The sequence below is a fragment of the Saimiri boliviensis genome, chromosome 9 (genome assembly GCF_048565385.1).
Source record: "Saimiri boliviensis isolate mSaiBol1 chromosome 9, mSaiBol1.pri, whole genome shotgun sequence".
NCBI classification, from domain to species: Eukaryota; Metazoa; Chordata; class Mammalia; order Primates; family Cebidae; genus Saimiri; species Saimiri boliviensis.
Window position 1 is genome coordinate 110259666 of NC_133457.1, and position 16487 is coordinate 110276152.

Sequence of the window (16487 nt, forward strand, 5' to 3'; positions counted from 1 at the left end):
AAAATTAGCACAGTCTCTGGCATGTGGTGGTTGCTCAGAAAATGAGAGCCTTGCTCACATTATAATTATGGTTGCTGCTGCTGCTGCAGATGTCCTCATAAACCCAAAGCCCCTAGGAATTTCCTGGTCCCTCTCCTAGTCCATTGGCAGAATCTCTACTCCCTCCACCCCTATCCTCACCTCCTGCCACCTGGTCAAAGCTCAGAACTGGTGAAAGTGAATGGCTCTCTTTGCATTGGAATTAGCCTTGTTTTAGGTCTTAGGGGTTGATCATTAACCAATTCCTGCTCCCTGATCCCACGGCCTGTAAAGGTAGGTATCTACCCCAGCCGCCAGGGTGCCCTCCCTCCTGACCTCCTGCGGCACGTGGGGAAAGACTCTGGACTTCACTGCACAGCCACCGCTGTGTGTGGCCTTGGACAAGTCCCTTCCCCTTCCTGAGTCTCAGATTTTTCATCTTCATAATGAGGGACTTGGCTTTCAGTACTTTGCTTGGCTACTTTCAAAGTCTCATGTGGGAGGCAGAATAATGGAGCTGAGAGTGCAGGCTCTGAAGTCAGCCAGCCTGGATTCAAAATACCAGAGCCACTGTTTGGCAACTGGGTAACCGGGGGTGGTGGTGGTGGGGTACTCTTTTTAATTCCTTCCTCAATTCCATTTCTCTAAAAGAGGTCGATGCTTGCTCCATCTCATTCAGATACAAGGCCCACCTAAGAGTCTGTGCATAAACTGAGTGCACAGTAAACCCCGGTTATTATTGCTTGGAAGTCCAGTGTACAAAATGGATAAAGTGAGTCTAACGAGGGTTGAAATGGGGGAAAGGGCAGAGGCCCAGGTGCTGGCTGCCACCTCAGGGTGACCGTCAGGCCGTTCTCAACAGTTTGAAAATCAAGAAAGCCAATATTGTAGAGCAGGGGTCAGCGACCTACAATATGCACCCCGAATCCAGCCCACCACCCGTTCTTGTGTGACCTACCAACTAGGAATGGCTTTTACATTTTGAAATGGTTGGAAAAAAATCTATAGAAGAACATTTCCTGATGTGAAAATTATATAAAATTTTCATTTCAGCACCCATAAAGAAAATCGTGTCGGCACATCGCCACGCCTGCTCATTTGTCTTGTCTGTGGCTGCTTTCTCTCTGCAAGGGCAGAGTTGAGTGGTTGCAACAGAGCGGCTCGCAAGGCCTGCAGTATTTGCTATTTGGTCATTTATAGAGAAAGTTTGTTAATCCATGTGATAAAGCTTCTCCTCCCTTCCTCGTGGCAGACTCTGCCCTTGCGTAGAGCTGGCTCTGCTACTGGATCAATGCTATGATTCTGAACACAGCATCTCACCTCTCCAAACTTCATCTGCAAAGTACATATAATCCATTCCAGTGTTCAGGACTGTCGTGAAAATAAAATAAGCAGGACCCCTTAGTATACGACAGGGAAATACTCATGGGACTGTCAGTGAGATGAACTTTGATGGTTCATGGATCAACACTTAAATTTTAACAGATAGGTATTTAATTTAATTCCTATTTGAAAAAATGGAACTAGCACCCAAACCTATGGTTTCAAGGATAATGCTTGTTGTGTTCCTTGGGGTAAATGACACAAGGCCACAGGGCAGATCTGCCATCTATCTCTCAAGATGTGGCTTCTGTCTTTGGGTCCCAGGCGCCATCATATTCATATTCCATCCAGCAGGAAGGGCGGAACCAGAAACTGCACACATCATTTCCACTCACATGTCATTAACCAGACTTAGTCACCTGACCACATCGAATCACAAGGGGAGCTGGGAGATTCAGCCTTCCCTAACAGACCAAAGGAAGAATCGATGCTGCGGTTAAACCAGCCATTTCTGCCCACATATGTACCAATTCAAAGCTTCCTTTTAGAAGACAGTTATAGAAATTAAAGGTAAGATATTTTAAAGTGACATGATGTGGCAGCTACTTTGCAACCGTAAGACCGAGGGAACCCCAGAGTCGCCAATGAAAAGTCATGACATGCTTGTGCCTCTGACTTGATCCTGAGCTTCTTTAACTTCACTGTGTGATTTGGGAAAATCATCTCCCTCTCAGAGCCTGTACGTAGTCATCTAAAAATACAATGGCTGTATATGTTTTATTTTGTTAAGAACACAATTTCGGAGGATTGAGGGAACCCAATCCCTCTGTTGATAATACGTTATCACTATTTACTGCACAAACCTTCTCTTTTCTGTAATTGATTGGGGTTTTTCAGTCCTTTCTCTCCCCATACCCCACTCTCACCCTTTCTCTAGCACCGGTCCCAATATGTTTCATGTGTAGCTTTTCATTACATATTTCTTATAAAATGTTTTGCTATTCCTGTGTATTTGCAGCTTACATACTGAAGTTGCGTTCTAGATCTCATTCTGGTTTTTATCCCCAATCATAACTGCTTTATGAGATCTATTTATAGAACTATATAGTTCGCTAATTATTTTTCTTTTCTTTTTATTTTATTTATCTATTTATTTATTTTTGAGATGGAGTCTAGCTCTGTAGCCCAGGCTGCATGATCTTGGCTCACTGCAAACTCCACCTGTCAGGTCCCGGTTCAAGCAATTCTCCTGCCTCAGCCTCCCGAGTAGCTGGGATTGCAGGCATGTGCCAAGTCCATATAATTTTTGTTATTTTAGTAGAAACAGGGTTTTGACCATGCCGGCTAGGCTGGTCTTGAACTCCTGACCTCATGATCCACCTGCCTTGGCCTCCCAGAGTGCTAGGATTACAGCTTGAATTCCTGACCTCATGATCCACCATACCTGGCCCTCTCTTTTAAAAGCAGCGTAATGCTCAGTGGCGTGTACCCACCACATTTGCCTTTGCTTGTACTAGCGATAAAGCCCATGTAGCCACCAACTCCCCATACCACAGAGAACGCTACAGTGAATATCACCGTGTGTGTTCCCCCCTGGACCTATGGGAGATTCCTCTGGTGTCTGAGAGCAAAACTGTGGGTTACAGAGTATAAACACATTTAATGTGATTGAATCCTTACAGAAGATCCTTAAGAAACGCTAACCCAGTCTACACTCTTTCTATCCATGCACAAGAGTTCCTGTGGTTCCCATTTCCGCCAACATGGGGATTCACCAGCTTTCTTATTTCTGCCTGTCTCATTGATTAAAATGTCCTTGTTTCAATTTGCATTTCTCTGAGTGCTGGTGATGCTGAGCATTTCTTTGAATGCTGTAAAACACAGTTTAATTACAGTGCCTACTTTATAGAGCTGTTTTGAGAATTAAGGGAGATAATGTATGTAAAGAGTTTAACCCAGTGCTCAGTATATGGTATGTGCTTAATAAGTACAAATTTTTTTACAAAACAAGGTACATGATTTTTTATCTAATTGCCAGTCATCATCATAATTAAAACGCCTGACACACAGTAGGTACTCAGTAAGTGTGCACGCTTTTGGCCTTACCTTTGAACATTCCACTCCCACTTCCAAACCCTGGTGGAGTTGGCCCCAATCCCTTTGCACAGCCTCACCTGTGTTCTCTTCACTCTCCTGGCTGGGGTCCTTTTGAACCTCCTTCTGGCCAAAGAGGCTTTTCAGGATGGCATTGGCAATGGGAAGCATCATGGCAGTGGAGGCGGTGTTGCTCAGCCACATGGACAGGAATGAGGTGGTCACCATCATCCCCAGGATGAGCCTGCAGAACAGATGGCATTACAGGCAAATCCAGAGGCTGGAGCCCAGGAGATCCTCTGGTCCCAGTTTGCCATCCCTGAGGAATCCAATCATCCATTTTACAGATGGAAGCTTGAGACTCCAAGCAGAAACCAAATCCACTCACCAGGTTTACTTCAGATCTAAGAAAACTGGGTTTCAATGTGTTTAAGTGAACTGTCCACAGGCGCCCAGGTTTGAAAGACATCCCTAGCCTGACATTTTCTCTTTCTTGCTCCCAAATCCTCAATGACACCCATTTCAGAATAAAGTTGCCTGGGAACCAAGACATTCCACTATGTTTCTCTCATGGCCTTCCTAGCTTCCTCTCTTTCTTCCCCTCCCACTCTTACCAGCCACCCCGCTGCTGAGATTCTGCTGAACTTCTCAGTAGCATCCAACACACTTTAACTCTCCTGCCTCCCTGCTTCTGGTTGGTCCATTCCCACCAACAGAATCGAAGCCTCAGGATTTTTTTTTCTTTATATTGAACTCTGAATCCACCTGAAATTTACTTAGATGCATAGTACAAAGTAAGATGTAAAGAGATTTTTTTTTTCATGAAATAAACCAATTATCCCAACTCCCACCATTTATTGGAGAATCCTTCCCTACTGATTTGGATTTCCTTTAGATTTATTCTGTGTTTCAAAAATCTTTTTCCAGACTTGTCTTACTGTTTTCATTACTGTAACTTTAGAATATGTTTAAGAGCAGCCCTACTCATTCTTCAAAGTCAAGCTCAAATGTCATGACCTCCTCCAGGAAGTCTCCCCCTATTCCCCCTACCTCTCATGTGGGCTCTCACACCATGGTGTGCCCTTGAAGATCAAATTCCACTTGGCATTGGAATCAGTTCCATAGAGTCGGTCCTACAGGACTGGCAGCTCCTCCAGGAGGAGGCACAGCTACAGAGCCTAGCAGAGTGGTTGGCACAAAGATGCTAGAAACTTAGGAGTCATCCAGAGCCTTCTTACCCTATGCCCTCCCTGTGTTGATTTTATCACCCAAAGGGCTCTCAAATATATCCAGTTTGTCCGTCTCCACTGCCACCTCCTAGTCCAAGCTGCTACTGTCTCTTGTCAGAACACCCTAAGTGGTCTTCTAACTGGGATGTATCAGCTTCTCACACCTGTCCCCTCCCATCTCATTTCTGCGAGGCAGCTGAGAGGAATCGTTAAAAAAGCAGATCTGGCCATATCCCTCTCTGGCTTAGAACCCTTTAAAGCCCAGGTTTATAACAATAAGTCTATGGATATAATTCAGAACTAGACTGGGGGTAAATGTATATCTTCATTTTGCTAACATCTAATCAAATTAAGCATTTCCTTCAGTGATAAACAGGCAACGAAGTTCAGGTGTATGAGCAGTGCCTGAGGCTCTGTCACACCCCAAAAAATCTCTGACATTTTCTTTTTTTTTTTTTTCTTTCCTTTTCTCTTTTTTTTTTTTTTTTTTTTTTTTGAGACAAGGTCTCACTGTCACCGAGGTTGGAGTGCAGTGGCGTGATCTTGGCTCACTGCAGCCTCCGCCTCCTGGGGTCAAGCGATCCGCCCACCTCAGCCTTTTCAGTAGCTGGGATTGCAAGCAGCACCACAACACCCAGCTAATTTTTTTGTATCTTTCGTAGAGACGAGTGTTTCGCCATGTTGGCCAGGCTGGTCTTGAACTCCTGACCTCAATGATCTGCCTGCCTTGGCCTCCCAAAGAGCTGGGATTACAGGGCATGAGCCACTGCACCTGGCAGGATCCCTGACATTTTCATGTCACATTATAATCATTGCAGACGTCCTGAAATATCGGCACTCAAAGCTGCTCAACATTATGGGTGGGATTAGGCCCATTGCCGGGTCTTGCCATTTGCTGTGTTAATTAAGCAGTTCCTATGGCACCAGGGCACTGGTGTCTGGGTTTAAAAAAAAAAAATTAGGTAATTGCATTTTGCTGTAGTTGTTGTTTCAAACTCTGATGTGCTTTACACATTTAAAAACGTTATTCTGGGAAGATCCTTGAGATTCACCAAATGCTAAAGGGGTTCATGGAACAAAAATTAAGATGTAAATAACACCCCTATTTTGAAGGCCACCCAATCCTCTAAGAATAAAAGCCCAAATCCTAGCCAGAGGGCCTGAGGCTCTCTAGGATTGGACCCTGCTTCCTTTTCCCTCCAAGGCCATCTTCCCTCTCCTTCACCTCCCCCACCTTCAACTCCCATCTGAACTTCATTACCTAAGCAGGTAAACAGCGAACAAGAATGCTAACAGCCAGCATCGCCTGCCCAAATCTAGGAGATTTCCCTGCATTCACTCACCTAATCCTCACTACACTCTATGAGGCGGGTGCCACTTCATCACAATTTATAGGCAGACAGACGTTCGGTCATTTTTCAGAGCAAGTCATCTGGGATTCAGCCCTGAGCAGTCCGGGTCATACTCTCAGTGTAGCCCTCTCCAAAACTAAAGCACTGGAATCCCGGGGGGCGGGGCCTCGGGGTCAGGATCTCAACCCTCTCCCCAGGTAATTCTTCTGCACCTCTGAGAAAAGCTCCCATGATGGGCCTAGCGCTGTGTCTAGCAGGCAGCAGGTGCTTGCTGAATGGCTGAGGAATAAATGGTAGGAACTGATGAGTTTCCTGGCCTGGAAGAGCAAACCAAGAAAAGCAGGTATAGGCTTCAGAGCGGCGGTCCCTCCGCCTCCCCGCTGCAGGCTGGACCTGTTACCGGTGCTTACCTGGCCGGCTGGACTCCCACGAGCATCAGGATCTTGAGGGCGATTCGCCGGTGCAGGTTCCACTCCTCAATGGCGCTAGCCATGATCAGGCCGCTGAGGAAGAGGAAGTTGGTGTCGAGGAAGTACTGGGGGCAGACCTTGTTGGAAGGCAAGATGCCCATGAAGGGGAAGAGGACGATGGGCAGCAGCGCTGTCACCGAGAGCGGCAGGGCCTCCGTGCACCAGTACACCGCCATGAGCAGGATGATAAACAGGCAGCGGCCTTCCTGTAGGAGGAGACGCAGGTTCAGAGGGGCTGCGAGGCTCGGGGAAGACCCGAAGGAGGCCCCGGGGCGGGGCGTGCCGCGGCTCATTCTCAGGGCAGCAGTGGAGCAGGTGAGTGTCTAAGGCATTGACCTTACGCAGGTGGCATCCTCTTTCTAATTCTCGTTTTGCTCAGCTATATAATGAGGAAGCTATTTTGGTCCACCACATAGGACTGTTTGAGAATTAAATGAAATACGCTATTGTCTTAGAGATAAAGATGAGAATGAAAATAGTTTACTTGAGAGGGGATCCCAGGAGGTTCTGGAAGGACAGTGGGGAAGTGAAACAGCAGGAACCCTATACAAATTGTGTCCCATGAGAAGGTCACCACTGTGGACACCTGGAGCTCAATTCTGATGGGGAACCCTGGGGGACAGGGCAGACCATGCCTTAGAGCTGTCTCAACTGGAGGCAAGGAAGTTGGAGCATTTATCTGCCAACTCCTGGCCATCATTGGTTGAGGTAGGTAGCAAGTTATGCGGGACACGTGTGATTAACTTTTAGCACTTCTGGCCTCCTTATGTGCAACCTGAGCACGCTCCTGCAGCCGGAGGAAATGCTCCCTCAGAGCATCTCAGATGCAGTAAGAAGCTGCTGGTGCGTGCGGGAATGGTGAGCACCAGCAGGGTCGCGGAGAGGGCAAGGAAGCAACTGCCACATCCTTCCGCAGTACTTAGCGCAATGCCCAACACAAAATGCATACTCCACAAACAGTAACAGTAGCTGATATCTGTTGGGCTCTTAAGTGCCAGATGCTATTTATTCCTAACAAAATCCTAGGGAAGTAGGTATGATTATTATCCCCATTGGATGAATTAGGAAACTGAGATGCAAGGTCATTAGCAAGGCTGCACAGACCAGGGAAGACCAAGGCAATCTACCTCCACAGCCAGACCTTCATGCAAGTGCCCTGCTGCTGTTCCCAGCTGAATATCAGAATCAATAAAAAGCAGACAAAATTAAGTCTCATCAGTGGTTGCCAGGGCTAGGGTGGAAGGTCTGTGTTGCGGGGGTGTAGGTAGGGGCTGCAGAGGAGCCCAGAGGAAACTTTTGGGCTGAAGGGAATGTTCTAGACCTACATTGGAGAGGTAGCTACGTTGGTGTGCACATTTATCAAAACCTGTCAAACTACACACCTGTTCTCATGATAAAGTGATAATGACAATGACTTCACAGCTGATGCATCGGTGCCCCACAGGATTCATACCTAATGTCCTATTATTTGCATGGTCCCTGGTGGAATGAAACTAGTCCTGCCCTGCCCTTGCTCTCTTATGTCCTCTCAAGGCAACGATCTTGCATGTTCTAGGAAACATGAACTTTTTCCTGGATTTGGTCCCGTCTGGAGCCATCTTATGGCTCTTACTTCCTACTCATAATAAGTTTTGTTGACTTTGTTCTATGTTCACAGGACATCGAACAAAGCACCATCCTAAGAGCGACCCTCATAGAACATACACTCAGCGAAACAGGGCAGGTATCGAGTTATGTGGGAGACGTATGATTAGTTAATCCATCTTACAGGGAGGCCAGGGAGGGACCACGGAGACTCATCAGACAGCTGTGGCAGCAATGCAAGTGAAAGACACTGGCCACTAGCGTACATTGTGGGGTAGGTAATGAGAAGTAGTTGAATTCTCAATCTGTTTCCAAGGTCACATCTGACAGCCTGGCTGATAGATCTGTTGTGATATGTGAGGGAAAGAGAGAAGCCAAGGGCAATTCCAAAGTTGTTGGTCTCAGCATTGGGAAGGTAGAGTTGTCATTTACTGAGATGGGGGAGACACACTGGCACCAGTTTCCATACCTTCAAAAAACATATCCCAAGACTCTGCTCAACACACCCTACACTGGAAAATGTCCAGATTCCCAAGTCTCTCAGGTTTTCTATCAGTGCTCACAGTCACTCATGAAATTTACAGATGTGCACAAGTCTCCTGCAGACGGAATTTCTGTACAGCCCCTCCTATTTTCCTATTGACCTAAGATATATTGTTTTAGAGACAAAATTAAATAAGCTGTCAGCGTTAATACAAAGTTATCCTTCAGAATACCTAAAGTGTACTTGTTGGGGTCCAGAGAAGAACACCTGTAAAACAAATTAACTCAACTTGAAATGAATATCCCAAGAACCCAGGTTATTGGACACACACGTTAAAGGTTGAAAGCAAAAGCAGTAATACAGAATCGAATGCCACAACTGAAAAATCCCTAAGTTTCCATCTGTCACCATTCTTTCAGTTTCCCAAGTCAGGCAGATCCCTGCATCTCAGAGGTAAGATGTCTTTGAGAATCATAAGACCAGAGTCTGTAAATACTTATAACCTCTGGCCCTTTGTTCAAACAGAATCCTATGTTGGATCACAATATATAAAACAGACAAACCTTGAATGTAAAAATCAGAAAAAAAGGCACTTTTCTGGAGAGGTGGGATGAGGAGCTGTCCAGGAGCCTCTCTCTTCTCTCCCTCTCTTCCACCACCTGGCAGCCCCTAAGCCTCTGCGATTTGGGAATTCAATGGCAAATCATGGGATCATCACCAAGCCCCTATCATTTCCCTGGCTTTACAGATATGGAGACTGGGACCAGAGAGGGGAAGAGAGAGTCGGCAGGTGAATGTCAGAGTTGTTTCCAGAACCCCAAAACTCTCCCCACAAGAAACTGAGGCCTTTTTGTGGGAAAAAAGCCCTCTTTTGTGGAAAATCTTCAATGTGTGCTCAGAGCCAACAGCCATCATCCCAGAATTCCACAGAGACAAACAGAGGGCAGGCTCGTCCCGGGTATTCCCAGCGCAGCAAATAAGGGTGTGGGGAAGCAGTGGCACAATAAACAGCACCCAGTTTAGAGAAGCTTCTGGAATCCCAGCATTCTGCCTACAGAGCTTTAGTCGCTGCCTGGGGAGCCAGTGGACCCAAGGCTTCAGACCTGGCCAAGGCCACCTTGGCCCTCTTAGGCTGGGAACCTGAGTATCAGCTGGGGACAATTGGTTTCCACAGCTCAAAGAGGCAAAAGGGCCTTCCTGAAAACACACAGCTTTGGAGAGATGGAGCCACTGCTCCTCTTGAATCTTGGCTCCTGGTACAGAAGCAGCTTGACGCCCTGTCTCCAGTCCCTTATCCTGCTTCATGTTCTTTTGTGTAACCAGTTAAGCTCTATATGTTTTCTCCTCTATTAGAATGCAGGCTCTAGGAGGGCAGGGATCCTGTTTTCAGGGCCAAGAACAGTGCCTGGCACATAGTAGGCACTCAAATCAGTTGCAGACAAGAGCAGAACTTACAATGGAAATTTTAAACAAATGGGATCAAGATCCTGAAGCATTTCTTCTAAGAATTGTAACAGGAGATGAAGCATGGCTTTGCCAGTACGATGCTGAAGACAAAGCACAATCAAAGCAATGGCCATCAGGAGTTGGAAGTGGTCTAGTCACGGCAAAAGTGAACTAGTAAAGAGCAAATTCATGGCAACATTTTTGGGAGGATACTTAAGACATTTTGCTTGTTGATTTTCTGGAGGGCCAAAGAACAATAGCATCTGCTCATTCTGAGAGTTTCATGAGGGTTAGCCAAAGCTTTAGCAGAAAAATGCCAGGGAAAGCTTCCCAGTCCTTCACCACAGCAATGTGCCTGCTCCTTCCTCTCATCAAACAAGGGCAATTTTGTGAGAGTTTTAATGGGAAATCATTAAGCATCTGTCTTACGGTCCTGATTTGGCTTCTTCTGACTTCTTTTTCTTTTCTAATCTTTAAACATCTTTAAAGAGGACCCATTTTCTTAATAATGCAAAAACAGATGGCGTTGAGATGGTTAAATTCCCCAAACTCTTAGTTCTTTAAGGATGGACTAGCTGGGCGCGGTGGCTCACGCCTGTAATCCCAGCACTTTGGGAGGCCGAGGTGGGCAGATCAGGAGGTCAAGAGATCGAGACCATCCTGGCCAACATGGTGAAACCCCGTCTCTACTAAAAATACAAAAATAAAAAATAAAAAAAAAATAGCTGGGTGTAGTGGCATGCACCTGTAGTCCCAGCTACTTAGGAGGCTGAGGCAGGAGAATTGCTTGAACCCTGGAGGCGGAGGTTGCAGTGAGCCAAGGTCGTGCCGCTGCACTCCAACCCGGCACCTGGTGATGGCGTGAGACTCTGTCTCAAAAAAATAAATAAAAGATGGACTGAATAGCTGGTATCATCATTACAAAAGTGTCTACAACTTGACAGAGCTTATGTTGAGAAACAAAGTTTATACTTTTATTTTTGTCTTTTAATTCCATTTTTTGGTAAACTTTTTGAACTTCTCTCATCTTATAGATGGTTCTGGAACAGAAGAAGCTGTGACTCCAAATCCAGAAAAATATATTGAGTACATTCTGCACTGATCGAATAACTGGCAGCTGAGTCAGCTGCTAGGGGCAACCCAGGAGATCTCAAGCAATGTCTTTGTGGAACTTCCCAGCACATCACATCCAAGGTCACATGGTATCTTTACAAGAAAGGGTTCTAAAACCAAATAAGTTTTTCAGGAACTGTTCTCCCTACCACTCCCCTAAAAGTCCATAAATAGTACACTGAAAAGGCTGACAAATCATGCAGTACACACATTTATTTGACTTTGTCTAACCCAAAGTTTCCAAAATACATTTGACCACAGATTGAAATATTTCTTAAAATCCTCCACAACTTATGCTCCCTGGAAAAGAGGGTGGAAATGCTGCCAAATTGTAACCTGCAAAGGTTCATCCATTCAAAATGATTTACTGACTCTCTGTCTTCTCGACTACAATGAAAGTTCCCTGAGAAGAGGGACCCCGTTGCTTTTGTCTTCTTCACGTCTGTGTCCCCAGCGCTTGGCACAGTGCCCAACACACTGAGGGGGTTGGTATCAGAGAGTGTGGAATGAGTGAATGAATAAATGTGTTGTGACCCTGACTCTTTGCTGGCCACCATGCTGTAAGTTCAGGAGGTAGAGATGAGTAAGTGAACATCTGCCCTCGAGGAGCTCGGAGTCTGGGATCAGGCAGGTGGATGCAGACATAAATAACTACAATGGGACCAACATGTCCCATTGTAGATGTGCTTATAGGTAAGCTAGGGACACCTAGGGGAACGTAATTAACTTAACTTAGAGGATAAAGGGAGATAGCAGGGAACACTTATCTTAGAAAGAGCTATTTAAACAAAATCTTAGAGGATAAAAGCGTTTGCAGATTCCTAAGGTCAGAGCCTCCAGCAGGCACTTGAGAATTTATTTGCCGATTGTACTTTAAAATACAAGAGTGGATTTCTGGAGCAGTAGGGGATCCTTGCAAATTTGCTCCTGTAACTCAACAGGCACTGGTGTGTGTTGTGCATGTGTGTGTGTGCGTGCGTGTGTGTGTGCATGCATGTGTGTCTGTGTGTGTGTGTGTGTGTGTTTCCTCCCAATCCCTCATTCACAGGAACCCCATCCTTCTAATGTGTTTGTGATCCTCATGAATAGCACCAAAGTTAGCCGGGTGCGGTGGCTCACGCCTGTAATCCCAGCACTTTGGGAGGCTGAGGCAGGCGGATCACCTGAGGTCAGGAGTTTGAGACCAGCCTGACCAATATGGTGAAACCCTGTCTTTAAAAAAAATAAATAAATAAAAATTTTTTTAAAAAGTTACAAATTTAAGAAGACAATATAGCTTCCTGTTAGGGACACTCTAAGGTCAGAACTTAATAGATGACAACAATTTAAAAAAGACGTGACTGAGATCTTACAACATCAAAGGGATACAAAAGGGATAGTTTGAACAACTTTTTACCAATAACTTTGATACTTTCAAGTAACCAGAGAAACTTCTTGATAAACACATACCTTTCTCAACTATCAGAAAAAGAAATTAAAAAGCTGAATATTTCAGTATCTACTGAAGAAACAGAATCAATCATTAAAAACCTTCCCACAAAAAAGTTCCAAGCCCTTCTGGCTTCAGTGGCAATTCTACCGAACACTGAAGGAATAAATAATACCATCTTGCACAAAATCTTTCAGAGAGCAGAGAAAAAGGGAACATTTCCCAATTCCTTTTATGAGGAAAGGATAACCCTGTTACCTGGGTGATCCTGATAGGGGCATTAAAAGAAAAGAAAATAGAACATAATGTTTGAGAACGGTGAGGCAGTCACCTGGAACCAGTTCTGACGAGCTCTGGTGAGTTTCCTTTTCTATCCAGCTTCCCATCTCTATGAAGGGGAATAACTACAGTATAATGACAATCACAATCACCAACATTTTTTGAGGATTCTTTAAGTTTCAGGTATCTTACATGTATTAACTCATTTAATGCCCCTAACAACCTTTTCAGAGAGGCATCTTTTTTTCTCTTTTTTTCTTTTTGAACCAAGGTCTCGCTGTGTTGCCCAGGCTGGTCTTGAATTCTTAGGCTCCACTGAACCTTCTGTCTCAGCCTCCCAAGTAGCTGGGATGACAGACATACACCAACACATCTGGCTTCAGGGAGGTACTATTACTTTCTCCGTCTTCTGGAGGGAGAAATTATAAAAAGACATCGATTTAGGTCATGCATATAACACTGTGTCCCAGGTAATTCAGTCCCAGGGTAGTGCTTCAGCTAACAAACTGCACAGTCTAAACAGGAATTCTGATTTGTAAACTCTTCTTTCTTAAACGTTTAAGGGACTCAAAGTATAATGATCGCTAGCAATTAATCAGCAAGTGATTTCCAAGTAATTGCATGTATGAACTCGTTTTATTCTCACAACAATCCTTTGAGGCAGATATCATTAGCTCTGTTTTACTAACGGGACAACTGAGGCAAACAAGAAAAGTCGGGTAACTTGCCCAGCAGCTGCTGAGGCGGTCAGGATTTGAACCCAGGTGGTGGTCTGGTCAGAGGTCCTTCTTTATCACTTTGCATTTCTGCGTAACTGGTGGGTGTTCTTGTCAAATGGCCACCTCCTCTCTATTCTCTAACATGCCTGAAAATCTGTCACATTTCTAGATGAAGTGTACCTCTCTGAAGCTCCCCGGCTTGTCCTTGCCATTCCTGCTTCTCCGTCACTCCCCATCTCTGCCTCACTGTCTCCCATAAGGCGTACTCGTAATAACCATCCCATTTCCTCCCAACCCCTCATTCACAGGAACCCGATCCTTCTAGTTCTGGCTGTGTTTTTCCAGAAAACAACCTATCTATGGGCTCTAGATCTTCCTCTCTTCATGTGATGGCAAAAACAATCACTATCATCATAATGCTAATAATAGTCAATACCTACTGAGAACTTGCTGTGGGGCAGACACTGCCAAACAATTGTTCCTGTGTATTATCTCAGTTTAATTATGATTGTCAGAGCAGCCCTATGAAGTAGGTTCCATGATTATCTCCATTTAACAGATAAGGCAACTGAAGCACAGAGGGAATAAGTAACCTGACCAGAGTCACAGAGATGAGAGTAGGGGACAGCCTGCCACTATCCCCTCCAAAATAGTGCCGTGATTTCTGTCACTAGGTAGACACCAGGCAAGCTGCTCGTAGTGTTATGCTACTACACAAGGGGGAGATGGGGACAGCTAAGGCAAGCTATTCCCAAATATCCAATCAGTATTAGGATGGAGAGCAGCAGATAATTGTTTAGCATAAGTATATCCCATTTGGGATATACTTATACTTTAAAACAACTCCCTGATCATTTGAAAGTGAACTTAGCATCCTGTGTGTTATCCCTCAATCCTAGCTGGGCCAACATTCCAAAGACATGAGGAGGGAAAGCCCAAGTATTTCTAAAGATCAGATGTGGTTATGAGGTGAGAGTTTCAGCCCAAGGCCTCTTTAAAACACTGCCTAAGAGGTCTGCTTCTAAGTGATATAGAACCCCTGAGGCAGTTCCCATGTATAGGAAACCTGGAACTAGACGAGGAGAAGCCAGGGAAAAAACCCAAGGAAAGGCCTGTGAAGTGTCCTGAGAAGGGGGGACCCTCCAGTCCTCCAATGCTGTAATGCTCACAAGAGAAGTGTCTGCTGTAAAGGGCAGCTGAGTGGCAGGAGTCGGGTACCTGCTGTGCCCCTGGACTATTCCTGCCCCCTGGCTTCTTTCACAAACCTTGCTTAAGAAAATAAGGAAGAAGAGGAGGTAAGATGGTAAGGGGGGAACTCAGGAGACAGTGATCTCTCTTTCCTGTTTCTTTCCCAGCTTCAAGCCTGTAGAGCCCCAGGAAGGGAAGCAGAAAGGGTTTCACTTCAAATTTGAGTTCCACGTGTTGATGATCACCTGGAACTGACCATTCTAGCTTCTGAATTAAGACCATTAAAGTAACTGGAGGATTTTAATTACATCTCAAGAGTGATAGGAAAAGGCATGTGGCTGCAGGGGGTTTTGTCCAAGTAACAGAAAAAGAACTTCCCCCATTCAAAATATTTTAGAGCAATAGTTGGAGAGAAAAATAAACATGACTTAAAAAATAAAGTCATAAGCTATAGTCATCGGGCTATAGTTTCCATTAAAGTTCTAACATATGTTGATATAACCACCATCCCAATCAAGATACAGGACACTTACATCTCTCCAGAAAGTTCCTGCATACCACTTACAGGTCATTTCCCACATCTCCTCCAAATTAGTGCTGTGATTTCTATCGCTATAGATTGGTTTTGCCTGTTCTGGGACATAATGGAATCTACAGGATGTACTTTTGTCTCTGGTTGTTTTTTTAATTTTAATTCGCGATTGAAGTGTGTCTGGCTGTTTTGCTCGGCCTAATGTCTGTGAGATTCCTCCAGGCAGTTGCGTGTATCAGCAGTTCATTTTTTACTGCCCAGTAATATTCCGTTCTGTGAATAGATGGCAATGTATTTGTACATTTTCCCGCTGGTGGACATTTGGATTATTTCCAGTTTGGGGTTACTATGGAAAAAGCTGTTGTAAACATTTGAATCCATCTGCTTTGGAGGTGACATGCCGTGAGTCCTTTTGTTCAATGGATTCATTCTGTACATGACATAAATGGGAGGAAAGGTGGTGGTTTAAATTCTGGCTGCAAGGGTTGCTTTTCAATATTCTCTCTCTCCCTCCCTCCCTCCCTCCCTCCTCTCTCTTCTTTCTCTCCTCTCCCTCCTTCATTCCTCCCACTCCCACTCCCTCTGTCTTTCCTCTCTGCCTCCCCTTCCCTTTTTCTTTTCTTCCTCTCTCTCTCCTCCCTTTCTCTCTCTCCCCCTCCTCCCCCTCCCTCTCTCTTTTTCCTCTCTCCCCTTTCATTTTCTCCCTCCCCCTCCCTTTCTCTGCCTCCCTCTCTCACCTCTCTCTCTCTGGATGCTCCTGTCAGGATGTTAACTCAGCCCCGTGTGAAGAAATGACTCCAGATACAGGTGACCCAAGAGAAATGGCAGGAGTTGGGAAGTCAATCCTTGGCCCACTTGGGGCTCCGGCAGCAAGTGGGTCAAGAGTGTGTTTTATTACCTAGGTGGAGAGGGACTGGAGCAGGGCCAGAGTGACCCCATTTGGAGTCACTCTGCTGAGCTTCCTGTGGGTAAATGGATTCAGATTTGCCAGCTGAATTCCAGACATCCGATGGAGAATTAGTGGGAAGTGCTGCTGCCCCTCATCCCCCGACTTTCCCATTCTGCCAGGCCTTAAGAACAAAACTAACTTCCGGAGAGCAAAAATCTCCCAGGGGACTTAGAGGCAGGGACTGGAGCCCTGCGGCCTGCCTGGAAAACGCTCACTGGTGGGCTCTCAGGACAAGCAGGCCAGGCCTGTTCCCGCTTCCAGGTCTTTGCACCTGCTGT

The 16487-nt window shown here is 45.4% G+C and overlaps 1 protein-coding gene across 4 annotated transcripts in view; it reads right to left on the reverse strand.

Annotated features, from left to right (window-relative positions):
* SLC13A3 (solute carrier family 13 member 3) overlaps positions 1–16487 on the reverse strand; it is an 85427-nt gene that overhangs the window by 43654 nt on the left and 25286 nt on the right. Inside the window, exons 1-3 of one of the 4 annotated variants that reach the window (XM_074406609.1) lie at positions 13045–15754; positions 6427–6692; positions 3516–3679 (exon numbers count right to left, since the gene is read on the reverse strand). In XM_074406609.1, the coding sequence (XP_074262710.1) occupies positions 3516–3679; positions 6427–6692; positions 13045–13194 (580 nt within the window). In that variant the 5' untranslated portion in view covers positions 13195–15754. Of the gene's footprint in view, positions 1–3515; positions 3680–6426; positions 6693–13044; positions 15755–16487 lie in introns of those variants that run through there. The other 3 variants (XM_074406608.1, XM_074406607.1, XM_003936483.4) reach the window with 3 other exon arrangements.